At 34.2% G+C, this 24,377-nt stretch overlaps 1 protein-coding gene across 1 annotated transcript; it reads left to right on the forward strand.

Moving 5' to 3' along the window:
- The first annotated feature begins 1,931 nt into the window (after window positions 1–1,931).
- On the forward strand, window positions 1,932–24,247 carry LOC123551197 (C-factor-like). Its single transcript, XM_045339937.2, has 5 exons — window positions 1,932–2,124; window positions 4,001–4,052; window positions 14,650–14,840; window positions 17,904–18,050; window positions 19,975–24,247. The coding sequence occupies exons 1-5, from the start codon at window positions 1,990–1,992 to the stop codon at window positions 20,203–20,205; spliced, it is 756 nt and encodes a 251-aa protein (XP_045195872.1). The 5' UTR covers window positions 1,932–1,989; the 3' UTR covers window positions 20,206–24,247.
- Window positions 24,248–24,377: the final 130 nt, after the last annotated feature.

Here is a 24,377-nt window from a genome sequence, read left to right on the forward strand (position 1 = left end):
GGTCCGGATTTCGGAAGTTACACGTTTTTCAGTGAAATATAGAGATATCAGAGTGAAATATGTCTGGTATTTTCACCGTGAAAAAATGAAATATATATTTCACTGTTAAGAAACTATAAAATGGTTTAGTCAAGACACGAGATTACAAGAAAATTGGTAAGATCAAAATATCTTTCAATCTTGAACACTCATGAACTCCATATCTTACATTTTCACTCGTGGATATTAAGCCACTCGTGAAAATATTGCATCTTGTATTCACTCGTGAAAGATATTTCAGTTTTATACTGAAACAAACAAATATCATATATAGGTTAATAATTATTAGTACTTTCATCACTTAATAGTTTCTGCTTAAAAGAATATTTAAAAGAATATTTTAAAAACATTTAAAAATATATATTTATTACAATGATTTGATTTATATGACACGATACGACAACAGTTTACACTCAGATGAATATAATCAAATTACTTGTTGTTATTCAATTTATCAATATTTTAATACATTGTAGTAACTGAGTATGTAAACTTTAACTGTATATGTGTGTTCATTGTATAAATTAGATCCAGGTAAGTTGTAAAAATGACCCAAGTTTTAGAATATATTTTGTAAGGAAGTACACCTCAATTCAGCTGTAGACAGTCAAGGATATGGAAAAAAGTATTAGATGTGTCTCTATTGAAAATTCGATATCTTTCTCGCGGCTTTTACCACTTTAGAAGACATATGCAGAAATCTGACATAAAAAGTAAATAAATACGATCTTATAAGTGTATTTAGAACACAGAAGATTTAAGGCCTATTTCTTAAAACATTCTTTCAAAATAGTAAAAAAAATCACATGAGGTTATCTTCCTAAAATCCCCTTACGACATGATTTTTGCTACTTGCAAAGCTCCTTGTTTTTTGCCTTCTGCTGATTTTTTCACACTGCATTGCATTATTATAAATAAAATGAGGTATCTTGCAGAAATCCCGATATGACATGTCTTTTCACTATTTGCAAGGCTTCTTGCTTTTTGTCTTCTGTCGTTTTACTTAGTTTTGGCGTTTTGCTTTTTTTTTCGACGGTCGTACGAACATTATTTCTAATTATACAGTTAAGATTTGGCTGCTAAGATTTAAGACCTGTCTGATTTTTTACCTAACATACAACCAAACCTATTGCAGGAGTTTCCATATAATACATGTCGCAGGGTCATTTGTCTGTATATATCCTATATGAATTACTACCAAGCATTTTCCCATTTTTCCTATATTTTATTCCTATAATTCCATTTCATATTCATTATTCACCACATAAATATCATTTTCTGATATCATTAACTAACATGTAGTTTAACCGCGGTGAGGGCCTCAATTTGAATGAATTGACATCATCGCCAATTTCCGTCACGCATGCGCACAGCCAGAATAGATTTTGAAGTGAAGACTTGAAATCTTTTTCTCTCTTGGTAAAATATTACATTTGCTGTCTGCGTGAGTCTTTCAGGTAAACTATTAACATGTTGTGTTGAAATATGATCATTCCTCATCTTCTCATTCATCATTTGATTCATTTCGTGGTAATTTTTGAATTGTCATGAAATGAATGCGCACAGCCAGAATAGATTTTGAAGTGAAGACTTGAAATCTTTGTCTCTCTTGGTAAAATATTACATTTGCTGTCTACGTGTGTCTTTCAGTCCACAGAAACCCCAGAAGAGAACACACGTTAGCCCGTATCATTTTACATGAAGGGTGACATACAGCCAAGCCCATCATAATGTCAAATATCCAAGAAAATGAATGGTGACCAGTCATAGCGTTAGTTAATCTAAGTAACATTCATGTCTATTGTTTCAAGTTTACAATCGATTTGGCATTTAACCATAAGAAATTCAATGATCCAAGCTAGTATAAATTTATACAGTATAAGGACATTAAAGTTTTGGTGTTCGCACGCCTTAGAGGTCAATATCTTGGACGCTCGTTATTTACCAACAATGTTGTCGCCAAAGTCTGTTTTAATTACTGGTTCTAATAGAGGAATTGGTTTGGAGTTTGTCAGGCAGTTTTTAAAATTTGTGGATCCACCAAAATACATTTTTGCATGTTGCAGATTTCCAGAAAAAGCGTCGGTAAATATATTCAGTTTTCGCGATTTGTTGATTTGTAGAATATTTGCTGGATCATAGATCCTTTTTAAGTCTACATGTTGTCGTGTTCTTCTGGACACTTTACGTTGTTTTCTTCACAAAAGGGAAAATCTGGTAATATTATGGAAAATTTTGTGTTACCTCATGTGTGATAAATATATACTGAACAGCAAAAGAAACTATCCAGAAGTATAACTGGGGTATTTTAATAAAAAACAAAAATTTATAAATTTGACTTGTTTTTTATACCACATTACACTTGAAGAACTTCACGTGCTGAATTAAAATAAAATCAGTCAACCGTGAAGTCTGTTCAGTCAGTTTGCACGAAGTTCTGGCTATATCTGCGCGACAGTTGCATTGAAACATCCCAATTGCGCGCTTGCGCTGAATTTGATTCAGTCGTGCCATACAACCAACAATATTTTTTAAAGCTTTATTCTGTTTTTCCAGTCAGTCAATCATCAGTGTTTCAAATAACAATAAAATAACACAATGAATATCGTTAATTACACGCGCACATGAATTTCGTGCAAAACGGCTATTGTGGTACTACTGACTTCACAGTTGATTGATTTTTTTAATTTACCATGTGAACTTCTTCAAGTGTAATGTGGTATGAAGAAAACAAGTCAAATTTAAGTTTTTTATAAAACAAAATCCCAGTTATACATCTGGATAGTTTCTTTTGCTGTTCATTATACATTTCATTGCTCCAAAGTTTATCAATTCAGTTTTATCGGATACTATTTCATCAATCTGACTGAAGTACTTGATCTTCTAAACGAAGATCTGAGAACGACCCATTCACATACGTCTTCTGTATATTTTGGATTTCCAGCATTGCTATTTTTATTTTAACCAATGAGACGGCTTGTTAGAATGTCAAAGAGTAAGAAAAATGTGAAGTTATTCCAGGGCTCGAACTCGGGACCCCTCGAGTACTAAGCAAGTGGCCTACCGACTGAGCTAACCGGCTATCTGACATATTTCGACATAAGAATTGTAAATATCAAAAGACAAGGCTACAGGTAATTTGCTAAATTTTGTAAGTTAAGCTCTGATTGGCTAGCGAAGGGGTCGTCAGAACGAGGCTATGAATTGGTCGTTCTCAGATCCTATGCGTAGCATAATAGGAGATGTACTTTAGTCAGATTGCTATTTCATCAGGTAATTATTCTAATATGAAATGTTGCGTTGTGAAAAACTATGAAGCCTAAAAGTTGTTTCACTTCTTGGTTTTGACAAATTGGTTTCTTGATTCAGAAGTTGTAACAGTCTTTCAAATGGAATATCATCAAGACCTCTTATGATTTTAAAACATTGTATAATATCACCTCTTCTACGTCTATATGATGGACAAGAAATTATCAGTTATCTATCTGGATGCAGCAATGACTACGTTATCATTACAAGATTGTTTTCCCTAAATATATGTGTATGCGTGACAATACATATGTGCATGCCTGACAATACAGTTGTCAATACAGTGTCAAAGTCATGCCCTAGATTTTGACATGTAACAACTTCAGCAGACGTGTCTGGAATTTCTTCCGTGTGTATTTGGTTTATTTGTTGCAACATTTTATTTATTAACTATCTTCCAGTATTTACAACAAATTTCTATGTTACATGGTAAGCTTTGTTTGAGATGAGACTGTGAGCATTACAGTTGCTTTTGCAAAGGTGAATCAAGGGTTTTCAAGAGTTATATTTCCTTTGGTTATTGCTACTACTAATTTGCAGACCTTGTCCACCTAAGATCTTATTTTTTAAGAAAGACTTTTTACTGCACCTCAGCCTTTGATCTGATACTTTTATTACAGAGGCTTTTGAATTCTCTCACTTCTTATTTCAGGAGCTGACTGAAATTGCGAAAACTAGTCCCTGTGTACATGTTATCAAGCTAGGTAAGTGTAAATACAGTCCTCCAATTCCTGTAATAGATAGGTTAAGTGGCAGTTGACAGTTTCCTATTGTGGCCCTACGTTTTCTGAAGAAAATAGGTAGGTGTAATTTAAAACTATTTATATTTAACGAACTATTTATGACGAGCAATTTTTGTGTAAAATAAATAAATGTTTCAATCGATTTTCTTAGTTCTATGTAGACGGTCGAGTCTAAAATCTTTAACTTGTCTGAGGTATCGAAATTCAGACGAAACGGAAACGGTCATGCATCCATTGACTAGTAGATTCAGTTCACATTTGCGAAAAAAGTAAATGGTTATGGGACACCTTTCTGACCATCATTATTTTCGTCTTGTCACATGCTTTAAAGATGTACATATGTTTCAGATAAGCCATTTGCAGATAATATTGAACGAAACCAGAACTTTTCATCCTTTAAATGACACACTGCTATTATTTGGATCTGACATGTACTCAGACGAAACCATTACAATAATTACTTTGGCGGTGCATAAATTTATCATAAATTCTAATCGTTTTCAGTGAGAATATCTTTGACTTGTAATTTCTACCAGTTCCTAACATTTGATATTGATTATTAATCAAACCTCAATTTATCGCAAACGAATACAGTTACTCCTGCCCTTGCCTAGCTTCTGGGAAACAGATCCATGATGAAAAATAGCAATACCAACATCATATATAACATTAAACTAGCTACTTTTTTCTATTTTAGTTTCAGTCATACTTTGGTCTTTTCTTCATTCAAACTTTTGTAATACATGTTATAATTGTTTATTTCGTAAAAGTAATTAATTTTATGCAATAGTTAATTTTCGAGGGCAGGGCCGTTTACTAATGTTGGCAGAACTTGTGGTCCGACCCTATTGCTATAATTCAATCGATTGTTAATATCCATATGTTGATGTAATGATATAAATACATGTATTATAAGCAATAAAATATGTTTAAACTAATTGAACAGGTCTCGCCAGGTGTGCAATTTGGACTATTTTTGCCTCAAAACGTGTGATTCCATACTTATGGGCTTTATTCAATGTATACATCATTCAGCAGGGTTTAAAATATATTTCCCATTCTGGTTCACGGGTACTAAGCAGTGCCTTCGGTACCGCCTGTGCCGATAAGGAATAAAGGCACTTCGCTTCCGTACCGCAGGTACTTCGCCAATGTTTACAAAACAAGCGAGATCGGTGAGCGTTTTTTTTTCATTTTTGTCATTTTTTTACTACATGGAGCATTTTTTCAAAAATCGGGGAATGTAGCGGGGTGTAGATGTATCTTATGTACATATCCATGCTAAATTTAGTGGCAAATGATCAATTTCCTAGAAACGCAAGGACAAATAAGCTGGAAATGAAGCGTATTTTTTTCCACATCAGCGACAGTTTAGACTCATTTCTTTTCGCTGACCCAAACCGTATCGTCACTGTCGTCGTAAATTATATCTATAAATAACATGCCATCTGCCAAAACATAAAATGTGTCCAGAAAATTCCGAATTTGAACGTTATGCCTATTTTAGAAAAGTGCCGCAGGTACTTCGACGATGCCGCAGCCACTTCGAGGTTCCGCAGGTACTTCTAAAAATATCGGGGCATAATTCTAGTTTAAACATATTTTATTTCTTTCGATAAAGTTACATAGTCATTGTGCAAAATACATTTATGAAATGTTGGATTAGAAAACAAGCAAGTAAAGGCTTATATTAATTCCTTTCCATGGTGGAGTTGGCCTAATTATCATTGCACTTATTCGACCGGAAAGTAATGTAAATTAGTGAGAGTAGTTTTTAATTGAAACTTTTGCAAAAAGAATTTGTATCATTACGTTTACCGCAAAAAAATATAATAACTTTATCATTGTTATTCAATTGTGTAAGGTATGTAATAGTATATAGACTAAGAGCTGAGGTGAATATGAAATAAAAAAGAAACAAATTGTGATTTGGTATGGGTCATGATGTCACGCAAGGGATAAAAGGAGTGCAGAATATCACCAAATATGTCCCCGTCATGTGTCAAATCTTTTAGTTGCCGCTATGTTTAGTTTAGTTTAATCATATTTTATTGCTCTCTGTTTCAGTATTACACACAATATTACATACATTTTTAACACACAACAAGAAACAAAAGGGTTGGGCTACGAGTTATTTCAACATCAGCAGACAGCCCTTCCCAAGTTGCCGCTATGTAGCTCTGGACACGTAGAAAGATTAGTTTGTTGTTTTCGTATGCAAGATGCTCGTCTCCATAAAGAAGATTATTGAGTGTGATACCACATGGGAGATCAGATAAGTACCGTTGACGTGCGAGGTGAAACCTCGGACACTGAAGGAGAAAGTGAAGCGGAGTTTCGACTGCACCACATTCGCAGAGAGGAGATTCAACAATATTTCTACGATGAAGCTCAAAGTTTAGAGAACTGCATCCGAGTCGTAAGCGGGTATGTTGAATTTGGTACTTTCGTACCCCGACGTTAAAGAGTGGTTTGGAGCTATTCTTACAAATGGAAAGTTTGTTTTTAAATTCGGAAAGAGAGGAGGCGTTTTGGACATCTGGAGAAAGCGCGTTCCACTGACGGATTGTTGCGGGCAAAAAAGAACTTGCATAAGAGTGGGTGTTTGTATGGATCAAAGGTATGCTGTGAATAGAACGGAGATGGTAAGGTTGAATATTATGGCTAGGAATGAGATTTCGTAGATACATAGGAGTGAGGTTGTTTTTCATCTTATAAAACTGTATTAGCCGATGTTTTCTTCTCCGTTCAGACAAAGTTTCCCAGTTTAATTCTTTCAAGAGACGTTCTGAGTTGCAATATTGCGTTGCCCCTGTTACAATTCTTCCTGCTGCTATCTGTACCGCTTCTAGATCGTTTTTAAACTCGTTCGTGCAGTTATCCCAAACGATGTCTCCGTATTCCAAGAGTGGTCTTATGAATGAAATATACATTTTCTCAAGACTACTTTTTGACAATTTAAATTTAAGCGATCGGAGTACTCCGATTCTCTGCCATGCCTTGTTAATACACGATGAAAGATGGGAAGACCATTTGGCGTCGTCAGACAAAGTAAGACCAAGATGTTTGTGTGTTTTTACCATGTTTACTGAAACTGAAACTGAAAAAACTGAAACTGCTTTATTTGATTAAACGCCTAATTTTACACATAGTATATTCACCGGCGTTGTACATTAAATTATACCAGATTTATATAGCGCCAAAGGCGCTTTACATAGTTCAAATGCAGCCACACAGGGCGCATAATTCATCCTCTACCATTACTGGTATCTGGTCCATGAAAAGGGTTGGATGGAAAGGTTTGTTTCGTTTCCGTGAGAAGACAATAGATTCTGTTTTGGCTGGATTAAAAGAAACAAGCCATAATTTTGACCAAGAGGTAATTCGAGACAAGTCTTCATTTAGAGCAGCAGCAGAGATGAAAGGATCTTCCACGACAATGTAAAGACTTGTGTCGCCGGCGAATAGGCGAATAATGGATTTTATGTCAACAACAATGTCGTTTATGTAGAGCAAGAAGAGAAGAGGGCCTAAGATACAGCCTTGTGGGACCCCGGCATTTATTGAAGACCAATTAGATGAAGCATTAGCAAGAACTACTCGTTGCTTTCTATCTGATAAATAAGATTCAAACCAGTTCAAGAAATTGCCATTTACTCCAATAGATGATAGTTTAGTTAAGAGACCCCGATGCCACACCCGATCAAACGCTTTAGAGATGTCACAGAAGACAGCACGGACTTCTTTACCCTCGTCTAAAGCTTTTATAATATCGTTGTAGAGATACGATAACTGATTTGTTGTAGAGTCGCCTTTAACAAATCCAGACTGGAATGGTGTGATGAAGTTATTAGAAATAAGGTAGTTGTAGAAATATTTATGGATACAACGCTCCATTAGTTTTCCTAGGCAGCTGAGAAGAGATATTGGTCGGTAGTTAACTGGTTATGATGGGTCAGACTTTTTAAATATTGGAGAAACGTTTGCACATTTCCAAGAAGTTGGGAAAACTGAGTTAGAGATAAGTGTGTTAAAAAAGGATGACAGTGGACCGGCTAATTCCTGGATGCCTTCTTTGATCATTCTTGGGCTGACAAGGTCTGGACCACTAGCTTTAGAAGGATCTATTTTTGAAGCTGCCTCTCGAATATCTTCGGCAGTTACAGAAATATTTGACAAGACGGAATGGGTAAAATTATGTTTAATAGGAGGTGTGTGATTGGTGTCATCTAAAGTAGACTGATTACAAAAGAAAGTGTTAAGTAGTTCTGCTTTATCTTTGTCTAATAATACTTCAGCACCATTGTCTATTAATGTAGGAATCGGGGGAGATTTTTTGTTTGCGAACTTTTTAGCAAGTTTGTACCATTTTTTAACAGTAGTATTTTCGGAATTAATTTCCTCTATTAATTTTTCTGTGTATTCGGATAAGGTTGGTAGTATCATTTCTAATTTTGCGAAAATTTGCCCATGCTCTTTCATTATTAGAAGACTTTGCTTGTTGGTGAGCCCGATTTCGCTTACGTATCATCATACGAACACCTTTATTGATCCGTGGGACGTCGTCAGGTCTAACTATTATCGATTTGTTCGGAATGCTATCAGCAGCTGCGCTAAGAACGGCATCAGCTATCTTATCTGCAGTTTCATGGAGATTATCGCAATCTAAGATGGAGTTCCAGTCCGTTGTGTTTAGATTGTTTCTATATTTAGGATAGTCCCCTTTATCATTTAACCATATGTGACGTTTATAAGTTGACTGTTTGGGTTTGTGGAATTTGAAAACAGTAACAATGAATAGGGCAGTGAAAGCGAGGTAGATCCGGAATAAAGGGGTCAGCGACAAAACTAGAAAGAATGTGGCAAAGGTTCTTGACAAACATAAGATCGAGAAGAGATGAAGAGTGTTCAGTAAAATATGTAGGAGTCGAAATCAACTGCTAGGCGTTATAAGAGTCGACGAGTCTACTCATTCTAATAGAAGGAGAGGCCAAGATGTTAACGTTGAAGTCGCCTGTAACTAGTATGTCATCGAAATGACCATTGAACGGTTGGTCAAGACTGTGTTCCATGTTAAGCCACTGAGTGTTATTAGAATCAGGAGGACGGTAAATTCCACCTATGAGGAGTTTTCGCTGGTTAATATGGATTTCAGTCCAAAGGGCCTCAAGGTTATTCATATGTAGGTCTTTACGTTCAACAGCGTGTATCGTGTCACGGACATAAATGGCGACCCCTCCGCCGCCTCGATCCCTTCTGTCGCATCTGAAAGGTGGTTTAAAATTTTGTATGTAAAGATCCTCATCTGGTACGTTAGAGTTTAGCCAAGTTTCTGAGAAAACTAGTATGTCATATGGTTCGGCTTCAACAGTAAGAAGGTCAATCTTCGGTTTCAAACTTTGAATGTTTAGATGCATAACGCTAAGACCGGCGCTAGTAAGCTTGGTATAAGGATCTGAGTTTTGACTTACTGGGCCTGGATTTAACTCGACATCTCCAGACAATAAAATTTTCAGACAGGGAGGAAAAAGATAAACCAACAGAGAGACGTGGTTGTGAGAAAAGACGTATACATTTCCAAAACGTGTCATATATTGATTAGCGTCAGGGAAGGAATAAAGTAGTTGTATGATATTCATGGTGGAAGAAAATGAGAATTAAACATCCCCGAAACCAAATGGTAACACAATGACCAGGACGGAGAAAAACTGGTGGATCTCATATAAGAAAACACCACAACATCCCGCGTGACATCATGACACATAACTATTAAAAAGATGGAGAGAATGAAAAACATACCGTGAGAGATTAATGCAAAGGCGTAATGTCAGGACAGTTTAGTACGGAGTAAAAAAAAAAATTAAAAAATTGGAATGTAGCTTCGAAGTTGCTATAATAGACTGCTTTAGTTTGCTTATAATATTATATGAATTTCGGGAGTATGAGTAATTTCTATTTATTTTTTTATGTCATGTTTCTTAGATATCGTATCTAAAATGTCCAACTCCAGCATAGGACGGATTTATAGCATGTTCAAGTATCTAAGAAGTATTTCTAAAAGTACTATTAGTAAATAGTAAAACAAAACATAATTCTAATTATTTAGACTAGGATAATATCACCTCTAATACTTTTACATTTGACCTACATTGTTCCCTTATAATGCTAAACAAAGGTACACAGTTCAAAGCTGTAGCTATTTTAGTTTTAGAGAAAAGGCGAGCTAAACAAAGATTTTAACTAAACAAACAATTGACCAACGCCGGCACCGAACGCCGACGCCGACGATCAAGTAACGACAATACCTCGTAGGTTTTTTTTCAAAAATAAGACGAGCTAAAAATGGATGCTGCGTACGAAATATTTTAGCTGTGGGCTTAATTTTATAGTCAAGAAATACATTTCAGATTCAGTTGAGGGTAATTATCTAAATGAAAAATACGGGGAGCTATTGCACACAGTGTTACATACTACTGATTTTTATGTATGTCTGATTCATGAATTTTTGTCAATAAAGATATTTACATGTTACAGTTACTACGTGAAAGAAAAAAACACACACAAAAATAGAACCCCCCAAAAAACAAAACAAAATAAATTCAGATTGATTAAATATAGTACACATTACATGGTAGACAGTACATAATATTACGTACAAAATATCTGTGGCAAAGTCTGGATTTCAAAAGACAGATGTCTCTAGTATATATTCAACCCTTAAGGTAACTTGACATGAACAACCAAGATGGCGTCACAAAATTAGGGTGGGTCACATTATTTACCCCTATAGACAATTTGCTGCTACAGAGGTCTAAAGATGCATTTTAATCATTTAACACACACATAAACAATTGTAAAAATGCATTTAATTTATAAAATTATAAAATCAAATGTTCTGAAACTCACCATGAAAACTAGTCAATTTTTGTGCGTATTTTGCAGAAAAGTTATGTATCCAAACTGAAAATAATTTATATCATCATATGTTTGAATATGTCCTTCAGGTGCTCCACCTATGAGCAAAAGAACTTATCCTCTGAGTTTTATGCTATTTACTCTGGAATTTCATCAGTAAATTATAAATTTCAATATTTTGTTGCAAATAAATTCAGTAACAAGGGGCTATGCAATTCCAAAAATATGTTTATTGTAAAACTCACCCAGTCCTATGAATGGAAAATGAACCAAAACAGGGCTGATTTTGGGTATATTACATTATTTTTTATGACCCTTCATGTTCAAATGAAGAAATCCTTATCTAAACTGTCTCTATATTTTTGGGGAGCCAACAGAAAATCAAGAAAATGTACTTTATCAATTACATTAAACATATATTAATTTAGTATAGCCTAAGATCCATGCTTTCCATGAGATCTCCATGCAAGTCAGTAAAGTTTTGACATTGAGGGTTATTCAAACAGTAGCAAACACATTTGAAGTAGGACACAGATTGAAAAGATTGTAAATGTTTTATAAAATTTAAATACAAACAATGTAGAATTACTAAGAAATGAACACATCACTCAAAACTCTTAATATGTGAGGATTTAAAGTCTCAGAAATAAGGACAAAGTAAACTTACATGTACTTCGAATTTTTTTAACGACCCTCATACTGCAAGCAGGTTTCAACTTTTTAGGGTGTAAAATATAGAAATTTATAATTTACTGATGAAATTCCAGGGCAAATATCATAAAACACAGTGGATAAGTTCTTTTGTTCATAGATGGAGCACCTGAAGGACACATTCAAACATATGAGGATATAAATTATTTTCAGTTTGGATACATAACTTTTCCGCAAAATACGCACAAAAATTGACTAGATTTCGCGGTGAGTTTCAGAACATTTGATTTTATATTTTTATAAATTAAACGCATTTTTACAAGTGTTTATGTGTGTGTTAAATGATTAAAATGCATCTTTAGACCTCTGTAGCAGCATATTGTCTATAGGGGTAAATAATGTGACCAACCCTAATTTTGTGACGCCATCTTGGTTTTCCCTGTCAAGTTACCTTAATATGTAAAATCTAAGAGACATGATTTTAATAAACATGGTAGCTGACCATTAGATATAATGCTATATACAAATATCTGAGATATAGTCAATTTTAAAAGATATAAAGAAGAACTTGGTGTATGGTTAAGCATCATTTCATATTTTTGGCAAAAACGATTATCAAAAAGAAAATTAATCCACATATTTACTACACTATATGAAATCACTGATATACAGTAGCAGGGGAAAGCTAGATTTGAATAAACTGGGTAGCTAACATTCAAAATATCCGCATACATTTTAAGACGATTTTAAAAAATACAGAAAATTTATATATTTTTTAAATTTAACTCTTGATATGTAGAATCAAGTGACATGATAATTATCAAGGTATAGAACGCTACACAAGGTTACATACAAAATGTCAGAGCTGTATGCCTTACAGTTTTGAAAAAAAAAAAAGACAACATGTTAAGCGATTACACAGAGCTGTATGCCTTACAGTTTTGAAAAAAAATATAATAAGACAACATGTTAAGCAATTCGCAGATAAGTAATGTACACAGCTTTAACTAAGCTATGCTCCGCGTGTTCATCCTTTAATTGTACTAAATCCAACAGTGTCTCGGTCATTGGTTTGACCTTTTTCCTATAATTTCAATAATAGGTATTAATATAAATTTGTTACCACAAGAGCACGGCAAATTTATCCGTTATTTTTACTTTTGTTGTCATAATACAAGATCTATATATCGGCCTTGCTAAATTTACTATATAGAAAATGTGTTTACACTGTAACAATAGAATACAGAAAATGTGTTTACACTGTTACCATACAATATAGAAAATGTGTTTACACTGTAACCATACAATATAGAAAATGTGTTTACACTGTAACCATACAAGACAGAAAATGTGTTTACACTGTAACCATACAATATAGAAATGTGTTTACACTGTAACCATACAATACAGAAAATGTGTTTACACTGTAACCATATAATACAGGAAATGTGTTTACACTGTAACCATACAATATAGAAAATATATTTACGTTGTAACAATACAATGTAATATAGTAACAAGATTTCGTCACAATTGCGAAAAATTACATTTCTCGTACAACGCTATTAATCATTTACACACGTTACATATTATTTTGTTATATAAAAGAACATGTATGTATCTGTTTCAGGACTAAAATATGTCCTTGACACGTGTCTATATTATTTCAGTCAAGTGTATAGATAACAGATCTTGACCTCTGTTTTAGTATACCGGATAGAAAAAGTTACGCACAATATATTATTTGGAAGGTCACCAATTGATTCACATTTATGAATTTTATCTGTGTTGTCTTTAACAAAGATAATACCGTTGGCTGTCCAGGCACCTTTCGCACGACCGTTTTTAACGAGACGACGAACATGAAAAAACACCTCACTCCCTATACGTGTAAGCTCTTCATTGACGTAAACACCTTTTTTAAGTAATGCATAAATTTGGCCTAATACTAACTAAATCTCTAATAACTCGCCCTCGTACGATCACGCCAAAATGATGTTATATTGGTCAGATGCAGCGCTTCTATTTCAAGAAAATGGAATAAAGATAAAATCAAAATAATTTCTGAATTACCTTATTGAGGTTTTTTAACAGATTATGTTATAAAATCATTACCAAAGGATATATAGTTACCTCCCCTATATGACCATGTAATACAGTGGAAGTTAGAGCTACACCGGCGCTTGAAATACAAAGCACATTGCAGAAGTGCCTGCGGCACTATTCCAAAATTGGCATAACGTTCAAATCCGGAATTTTCTGGACATATTTTATGTTTTAGCAGATCACATGTCATTTATAGATATAATTTACAACGGCAGTGACGATACGGTTTGGGTCAGCGAAAAGAAATGAGTCTAAACAGTCGCTGATGTGAAAAAATTCAAGTTTCATTTCCAACTTATTTGTCTTTGCGTTTCTAGGAAATTGATCATTTGCCACTAAATTTAGCATGGATATATACATAAGATACATCACTCACCGATCTCGCTTGTTTTGTAAACATTGGCGAAGTACCTGCAGTACCGGAAGCGAAGTGCCTTCATTCCTCGTCGGCACAGGCGGTACCGCAGGCACTGTGGTTACTCTAGTTGTATTTGCTTTTCAGAATAAAATCTGTAAAAAGCTCCTTTGCAAGCAAAAATGCAGTCAAGCAAAATAATAGCAGACTCGGTTTAATGGAGTCTGTTCATGAATAGAAAGGTAATGGAAAGTGCAACACCCATCACGCCCCCTAGCAACGGCTTAAGCGGAATTCCATTATATAGATATTGAATGGACTCCATGATCTCGAAGGACCAAAATATAAAAACACTGAATTCAAGTGCCTCCACACGGCACTTAAACTTGCCGTTGTGATAGATAATAAAGTCTATAAATAAACTTGTGGGCTATGCATAAACTGATATTAAATTATCTCTGACATAATACCGAATTTATATTTATTCCACGTTTTCTTGAGTTTTAAATCAAACTTTTCTTGTATATTCAGATGTAGCAGATCAGAAGTCTATAAAAAATGCCAAGGCAGTGGTATCATCTGTTGTAGAAGATAATGGAATAAACCTTCTAATAAATAATGCAGGAATCTACAGAGCTGATGCTGATATTTATAATACTTCATGGGAAGAGATGAGAAGAAATTTTGATGTGAATGCAATTGGTCCATTGATGATTAGTCGGGTCAGTAGATATAAAGGACCTGTATTTTTTTATCAGAAGGCCAAATATAATCGAACGATGGGCGTTTTTGTCTGTTCTACATGTTTAAAAGATCGTTAGTCTGACAACTGCTGTGATTTTCTGATTCTCACGGAATAAAAACGGCTTACGTTTGTAACGGGCAACTGTAAAAATACATGAATAATAATTTAATGTTATTGTGAATTCTTGCAAATTATCCAAGAAACGCTATTGCAATTCATGGATTTGCAAGAACTCCCATTATGCTTTATACCCAAAAATAACATTTAAATACGTTCTAAGAATTTACAAACAGTAGCAATAAGACATATTTAAAGGACAAATATGAAACACAGCAAGTATATTTGCAACTGGCATTTCATAGGGAATAAAACAGTAGTAGCATAGATAGAACAAAATAAGAGACACAGCCAGAAACTGAGCTAAGACATTCAAGCACACTGAAAGGAACCTGCATGTAATAAAATAAATAAAAACTCGTATCAAATATGGTTAAAACTATAACTACAAGGTTTTGAACATCTACAGGTTGGGTATGTACAGGCTTCCACTTGGGAGGCTGTTCCTTGCCTGGAAGGCCTCATACCTGAAGAAATGCTTACCGAACATTTCAGTTCTGATAGATGATACGTCTATAATTGTCTGCTATTGGTCTCAGAATTACATTTTATGATTTCACCATACTAAAATGTGTAAATACGCCAATAATACATTTAAATAGGATTAGATGATTTGCAGTCGTAACTTTTAAACACATCCATAAATTATCAACCCTAGAAACTTAAGGTACTCTTTATTGTTTTCCTACTTTTCTGTTTGTTTCAGACGTGAAGAACTTACTAAATAAAACACTAAGCTACATTACTGTCTTTTTTTTCAAATTTTTTTTAATTTTCTGATTGATAAAAATCTACGCTGTATTGTCGTTATTTGATCGTCAGCGCTTGTTTTGGTTAAGAATTCTATTTAATTCCGCTTTTTCTTTAAAACAAAACTCTGTACACTTGTTGTTATTTTGACAAAATCTGATTCTACCCCAAGTAGTCTTACAGACAGTAATAAGTAATATGCCAGGCGCTACTCTAGGTATTTTTAGGCATGGGCTAGCACCTGGGTAAGTATCACCAACGTTTCGTATCCCAGCTGGATGACTTCTTCACATGGAGAATTCTACGCCCCAAGGCAGGTTTCGAATCTACATCGACGAGCGAAAGTGGACATTTTTAATATCTTCAATGTATTTTGTCTGTTCAAATTACTTATATCTATAGATAGCTTCTGAAATTTGTTTTTTTTTCTAGATGAATAGGGGTTTCCTTTTTTTTGTCAGACATGAGTATTATCAGATCCTTTCTAGAAAAATTCAAATTCTTACAAATTAATTATATTCTAGTAACTATTGCTGCATTAATAAAGAGACTTTTGATATGTCATCTTAACATTATTTTTAAAGGCGTTTGCTAGAATTTCACCATTTTTTTCCTAATAACAGATTTTGTTCATATTTCATATATTGTTAGTTCATTCTATAAGTAACCTAAAAATAAAAAGAAATATGGGGGTCACCGACTTCGTTTTCATTTTATTTCAGATTATAATGCATGACCTAGGTACAAGTTTATCTTGAAATCTAGAGCGTATCTGCTATAACATATAACATCAAGGAGTCAAATAAATGATTCATAAAGTATAACAGATAGTCGAATCTCATAAGACATGACTACTTCGCTTCAAAATAAAAAGAAATTTTAATGTTATTCAAGAAATACTTGCATGACACGTGTGTGTTGTTGTTGTTTTTTAGGTAAAAAAAGCATCATAATTATGAAATATTGTATTTTTCCTTCAGCAGTTAATATTTCCAAATCTGCATAAAGGAATTTGATTAAACTTGCAAGAATAGCAGAACATAATGTTTACTTTTAAAATATAAAAAGAAAATGGGTGGTCACCGAATTAGAATTTTCACAGTTTCATTTTGAAATATTGCCCCTTTATGATACTGGTTTGTTATCTTTAAGCCGAGAAATAAAAACCATTAAAATCCAAAATAGTCATAAAATACTTGTCAGACTCCAATGAATTAAAAATAACTATTCATAAAGAAACGTCAGATGGGTTAAATGTAACACATAACTGTAAATAAGAGACTAAAATCTTTGGAAATATGATGTGAAAAAGTGCGAGGAGATATCTACCTCGACACCGGTTTCAGCCGATGACATTAAAATGACAGTAACAAAACATAAAAAAAATACGTTCAAAATTATCAGCGAGATAATTTCATGCTTTAATATCAACATTAATTAATTTTCAGACCTGTTGTCTTTACAAATACATTCATATGTACTTGTACCACAAAACGTTCCTAACAAACTTCATTGGGGATTTTCTTACATAAATACGCAGAATAAGCTTGGACGTGACGGGACAGTGGCAGTCAAAAATATCACGCTCTCGAAACTTGCATCGTATTATTTGGACTCGTTTTGATCAAGCATCAAAAATAAACGCAGCGATTGTCCGAATATCCAAAACAATACAACTTTACCGGAAACGGTGAGCCGTGCGATTTCTGCCTCGTGAAAATTTTATCTTGCGTACGTTTTCATTGGGGATTTCCTTACAGAAATATTCAGAATAAACTTGGACGTAGCGGGACAGTGATTGTCAAAAGTTGTCACGCCGTCCCGAAACGTACATCCTATCATTTTGGCTAGTTTTGATCAAGCATTAAAAATACACGCGACGATTGTCCGATTATCCGAAAGCTTGCAACTTACCGGAAACGGTGTCGTAATCGGTGCGTCGTGCGATCTCTGCCTCGTGAAAATTTTATCTAGCATACGTCTTTAAGTAAAATGTTTGCATGTTTAACTCATGAGAGAGAGCAGACAAATTGAACGGATTGATATGAATTTTTATCCAAACTCTGTTTTTATTCATAGGTTGTTTAATAAAAATGTCAGTATGTTGAATTCCACTGGGCATGTATTTACATTCCAACAAGTATTGGAGCAGAATTCAATTTTTTTATTTCAGTCCTTTTTACCACTGTTAAAACAGGCCGCGGGCGGGAGAAAAGATGAAGTTATGTCTTGTAATAAAGCAGCAATTATTAATATATCATCAGATTCTGGTTCTATAACTGAGAACGTTGGACAAGTGTATCCATATAGAGCATCAAAGGTAAGGTGTGTCAGTTGTTTGCTTTGCTTTTAAAAACGATCAACTGGCCTGTTCTTGTGTCTACATGCTGTTACAAACTTGGCAAAATTGTGGAGACTGATAAAACATTGTCATCCTTAAATATCTATCTGTGACTGGCAATTAAATAGTTTTGTTGTGAGCTAGTAAATACAGATTTGAATGACAATATATTAAAGTCTTTCGTGAGATGAAACGATAAGATTTGACCAAGGAATTATAATTGAAGTTCTTGCTTTAGTAATGCCCCAAAATGTTTTTTTCGCCTGTCTAAATTCTGTTTCGTCTTGTGATCACACACGGTAATCAGGTATTTTATGTTAGTTTTTATGTCCCGGAAGGGTGGCGTATAGTAATCATACCGTTCATCAATCCGTCTGTCTTTCCGACCGTTCGTCCGCCCGTCTCCACTTTGTCTGGAGCATAACTTAAAAAGTATGCAAGGGATTGACTTCAAACTTGAAATAAAAGTAAATTGCAAGGAAAAGAAATGCAGTGGGCAATAATCATAACAATAACTCCAGTGCTTTTAGCTTGCGATGACGCCAGGATTGCTGTGTCCACGGCGTCGGCGTCGTGTGCAGACATCTTGTTAACGATTGTTAACATGCTAACATGCTCATATATTAAGTTATTACTAAACACATGTAACTGAAATTTCACACTGGCCTTCTCCATGATAATATCAACTTATAACCTAGGATTTATAACTCTGTTATTATGCATTATTCTCCGTTTCGTACGTAGCCATTTTCTTTCAACAAAATTCTGTTCGCGATTGTCAACATGTTAGCATTCTAAGTAACTACCCGTCACAACTGTATGGAACTTCACACGCTTCTTTGCCATAGTATTACCAGCTTAATGTCACATATTCCATAACTCATGTTCGATTTTGATATAATTATGCCTCTTTTGGTACTTAGCCATTTTTCCAACAATTTGTACTTGCTATATTTTCTCAGCAAAATCATGCTTGCGATTGTCAGCGAGTTAGTTGCCCAGTAACTTCATACCATAAGTTAATGATACTTTACATACTTGCCTTTGTCATCATAATTCAAATAATATAAACTATATTCCATATCTCTTGATGTCATTTTGATGATTATATGTCATTCGATACAAATTAGATTGCAGGCTACAGTTTTTTCTTCATTTCCTTGAATATATCTTGTTTCTTTCTCTGATGGAAGTCATATTGGGATATAGAAATGTTGTTCATAGATCTGTTATCCCCCCGTCTGTCCCACTTCCACCTAACACTCGACCCATAAAACACACTTTCTTTACTATTGTAATCTAAATGCAGTGTAGGTGAATAAAACATCAACTACTATACTATAAAACAAAACAACTAACTTCCTAAATATTGCAACAATTCTTGTATTAAAATCTGCAAGTGACCTACTTCCATAGATGATTTTTCGATTTTGTACAGCATTGCATGAAAAAGTCAAACTTCCACCAAATATCATACATTTATCGAACGTTGTACAGTAATAAAATCTATAACATGATCATTGGAAGTCATTAGATGAATAGTATAGACCTGTTATTGTCACTTACATCTAAATAAAATTATAAAGCTGTTGCATTAACAGGAACAGCTTTTCACATGCCCTTTAGTTATATTTAAACACAAGTAATTGACAGAAGAATATAGATGATATTTTTCAGACATCTTTTGCAAAACTTTCACGTGAAGACCTTTATAAATGCTGTGTTTAAAGCAAGAACAATGTCATGAAAATACGTTCTTGCAAAACGTAATAGCAAGAAAAAAATTCATGATAAGACGTTTCTTTGCAAAACTTAAACAGTGTAGTTTCAATAAAATACGTTTTTTAAAGTAAACATATAAAACGTCATTTTCTGTTAAAGGAAATCTTTGTTTTTTATGTAGGCTGCGCAAAACATGATTACATCATGTTTGAGCATAGATCTAAAAGCTGATGGCATTCTTTGCACCGCTGTAAATCCCGGGTGGGTGAAGACGGATATGGGAGGACCGAATGCCGAGATAAGCATGGAGGAAAGTGTCTCTGGAGTATTCGCCATCTTGAGAAAACTGCAAGGAGAAGAAGAATCTGGAAAATTTTATGATTCAACAACAGGAGAAGTACTTGGGTGGTAGGTTATGCAGTCAACGAAGGGAGAGTTATGTACCATAGAAAGGCGAACATGTATACGTTTTATAATGCTTGGACGAACAATGTTATTTGTTTCCTATGACGCTACGTACACACAAAAATGATCCGCATGTATATATGAAAGCAGGATTATTCTTTTAGAACATGTGGTTCTTAGTGTGTTACTGATGAATTACTGGAATTACTACATATGGCTGAGAAAGTTGTGTTATTATAAAGATACAGGCGGTACAGACTGATGGTCTATCACGCATTTGAATTATAAATATACATGTATGTTGATTTGAATGAAAATGTATGCTAATTGGAAATATGTAAACAAAAGTAATTGTATCTTAAGATTCCCTGCCTAACCAGCCTTAGTTATACAAGTTACGTAATACTATGCAGAAATAGAGGATCGTTTAGGGTTGTTTTTATAATCAGAATATCAGTTCTGTCGAACATTTTATCATTTTTATCCAACAAGTGTAGTAAATTCATTATGGAAAGACAACCATGTTAATGTTATATTCTTTTTTATAACATACTAGCTTTTCTCGGTTTAAGCACTGAAATCTCTTCTTTCATGACCTATTAGAGATGAAGTAAGTTGACCACCTTTAATATGAAAAGAATATGGCATTGCGTTATTTCATTCGCACAATGCAAAAGATATGATAAACAAAGATATATTTTAGGTTTTCCTTGTCATTCTTACACGGAAAAGAACGATTTTCACTTGATTTAAGATTTTAGTTTTAAACTGTTCTTCCTCATTTGAAAAATGAACTACAATATGTTTGAGTTTATATGTCAGCTGTGATATTCCAAGTAATGAAAGCGGCAGTTGATTTTGTCGTGAAGTTAATCCAATATTAACGAAATGATGTTTTCTGGAATTAAATTGAAGTCACCTCTAATTAATGACAAGAAGACAAAACCGTGCACTTCAGAAAGAAACTCTCGTCAGCTTATTTTACAGTGGGAAGGCAACTGTTAAGAGACAAGTAAGAGGTCATCCAATTATTTGTTCATATAATATCCATGGAAAAACACTAGCTACAGCCAACCCATCAAAATACTTGACAATACATATCTCACCAAATGCTTATCAGTACATCTAAATGCTGTCTCAAGTTGGCCTTTTTACTTCATCTACTGTTATTTCTGACAAAAATCAATTTCTGGGGTCGAACGTTTTTTTTTTTTTTTGTGGGGGGGGGGGGGGGGGGGGGGGGAAGGAGCAAAGCATATACTGCCCCCACTCCCAAAGCTGAGGGGGCAACACCCACCCCTCCACTGCTCCTATGCCTTTTTTCGAGTCAGTAGTAGCTGCCAGTGCCATAGCGGACTTCAAGTCTGGGCAGCTATCATCTTTCTCCAAGTAAATACACAGGACTGCTTTTACTTTTAATTGTAACAAATGACATTTTAAAATCATTGTGCTGTCCTCAGCAACACATGTAAAGTCACCATTTTCCGAGAATACTCAGATTGAGGTTTGTAGTTTAACGGAAGAAGAGGAAGAAGAAGTAACATTTAAACCAGTACAAAATGGAAAATATCCAGGGGTGGAAATTTCTAAAGATTTATCTTGGTACACACACGTCAATAACTTCAGCACAACAAGAACAAAACACTGGGGCTCATTCGCAGAAATGACATTGTAAAGATTAAAATCCCTTACTTATAAAACACTTGTTCGTATACAGCTTGAGCATGCTTCAACCGTTTGGTCACCTCACACTAAAAACAACATGAACAAGTTTGAGATGGTGCAGCGCCGTGCATTACGACGAGTAAAAACGTTTTCTTTGCATATTCCAGTGTTTCCAAAATTCAGTTAAGTTAAGGTTGGAGGTCCGTTGAACACCGTAGAAATGATGCTAGACTTATTAAGTTTTTATAAAATTTACAATTACTTGGTCGCTTACCTCCTGTTATAATTATGTGCCTTATGCAACCTCATTGTCTTCGCCAGGTTCATGTCGGCACAGATTATTTCAAATTCTCTTTTTTCCCGAATGCCACAGTACTCCGGAATGGTCTGCCTCGCCACATTGCTGTTACGCCCAGCTTGGACTCTTTTAAGCAGGCTGTCTCAAAATAAAACTATATAGGTCACCAAGGGATGTTTTTAATACTTTTAATTTGCTGGATGTCGAAGAATGTCGTTCCAGCTCGAGATTAGTATCTGGGGTATGCTGAATATTGGATATCGTACCAGCTCGGCATTAGGATTTGAGGCATGTTGAATGTCGAATGTCGTGCCAACCCAGCGTAGGATATTTGCGAATGCAATTCTCTTTGTTCCCCCACCCCCTGCACATATGAGAATATACTGCATGTTTTTCAGTGAATTATAGAGATATCAGAACTAAATATGTCTAGTATTTTCACAGTGAAAAAAAAAATCAAATATTTCACTGTTACGAAGTTATAAAATGGGTAAGTTAGTCAAAAGACAAAATTACAAGAAAATTGGTAAGATCAAAATATCTTTCAATCATGAACACTCATGAACACCATATCTTACATTTTCACTTGTGGATAAGCCACTCGTAAAATATTGCATCTTGTATTCACTCGTGAAAGATAAATATTTCAGTTTTATACTGAAACAAACGAATATCATTTTGTAGTAACTGAGTATGTAAACTTTAACTGTATATGTATGTTCATTGTATAAATTAAATCCCGGTAAGTTGTCAAAATGACCCAAATTTTAGAAGATATTTTGTAAGGAAGTACACCTCAATTCAGCTATAGACAGTCAAGGATATGGAAAATAGTATTAGATGTGTCTCTATTGAATATTCGATATCTATTATATTTCTCCTGGTTATTATCTCTTTAGAAGACATATGCAGAAATCTGACATAAAAAGTAAATAAGTACGATCTTATAAGTGTTTTTAGAACACGAAATATTTAAGGCCTATTTCTTAAAACATTCTTTCAAAATAGTAAAAAAAATCAGATGAGGTGATCTTTCAAAAATCCCCTCACGACATGATTTTTGCTACTTGCTTTTCGTGTTCTGCTGATTTTTTTACACTGCATTGCATTATTATACATAAAATGAGGTATCTTGCAGAAATCCCGATATGACATGCTTTTTCACTATTTGCAAGGCTTCTTGCTTTTTGTCTTCTGTTGTTTTACTTTTTTTCGACGGTCGTACGAACATGTTTTTTAATTACACAGTTAAGATTTTGCTGCTAAGATTTAAGACCTGCCTGATCTTTACCTATCATACAACCAAACCTATTACAAGAGTTTCCATATAATACAGCCAAGCCCATCATAATGTCAAATATCCAAGAAAATGAATGGTGACCAGTCACAGGGTTAGTTAATCAAAGTAATATTCATGTCTATTGTTCCAAGTTTACAATCGATTTGGCATTTTACAATAAGGAATTCAGTGATCCAAGCTAGTGTCATGCAGTGACATTAGTGTTTAACAACAGTCAAATAATTTGTTTTAAAATGTTTAAAAATATTTGTATATGTAAAAACTTGAATTTTGTGAATAATCTTAAAAGAACAAAAACTTTACATGCTGTCATTATGGAAATGTTTTATTTCTTACTAGATTGATAAAATCTTGCAGTGTTAAAGTAATTGCTTTTAATTGTCTGTTAATAGACTTATTGCATTTTATTACATAATCTTTATATCTGTTTAGTAAGATAATAATCTTTTGACACGCAGACAAAGGTCCCTGGTTACGTGAAATCACGTGAAATCTCACAAAGTATCGCAGTATGCGAGGTTTGTTGCTAGGGGACATGTAGGTTTCCTGCAATATTATTGGTTGATTTTATTGTTGTCATGAACATCATAAAAAGTCAATGATAACAGTAGACAGAAGATTTTTACCTACGAAATAAGAAGGACATATACTTCTGTGTTTCATGTCGAGATATCCGACTAGATAATTACAAAGTTTTAATTAATTTAATTGTGTTTATAGAAATTATTGTTATTATGTGGACATCCATATATTGTTGTTGAAAACTGAATAAAAGAAGAAACAGAATCTGGATTTTGCTAATTCCCTCAATTTGAGCGGACTTGAAAACTGACTTGAGCTAAAAAAAATATTCACCAAAGAAACTTCACGCAACACGCGCAGCGTTATGTACACTAGTATAGATTTATACAGTATA

The sequence above is a fragment of the Mercenaria mercenaria genome, chromosome 4, assembly GCF_021730395.1.
Source record: "Mercenaria mercenaria strain notata chromosome 4, MADL_Memer_1, whole genome shotgun sequence".
Lineage (NCBI taxonomy): Eukaryota > Metazoa > Mollusca > Bivalvia > Venerida > Veneridae > Mercenaria > Mercenaria mercenaria.

Bases quoted from the DNA above. Each gene is read 5' to 3' on its own strand.
- LOC123551197 (XM_045339937.2), top strand. From the start codon at position 1,990: ATGTTGTCGCCAAAGTCTGTTTTAATTACTGGTTCTAATAGAGGAATT. The intron at 14,841-17,903 runs GTCAGTAGATAT...TTTTTATTTCAG, and splicing joins GTCCATTGATGATTAGTCGG to TCCTTTTTACCACTGTTAAA. The intron at 18,051-19,974 runs GTAAGGTGTGTC...TTTTTTATGTAG, and splicing joins ATCCATATAGAGCATCAAAG to GCTGCGCAAAACATGATTAC.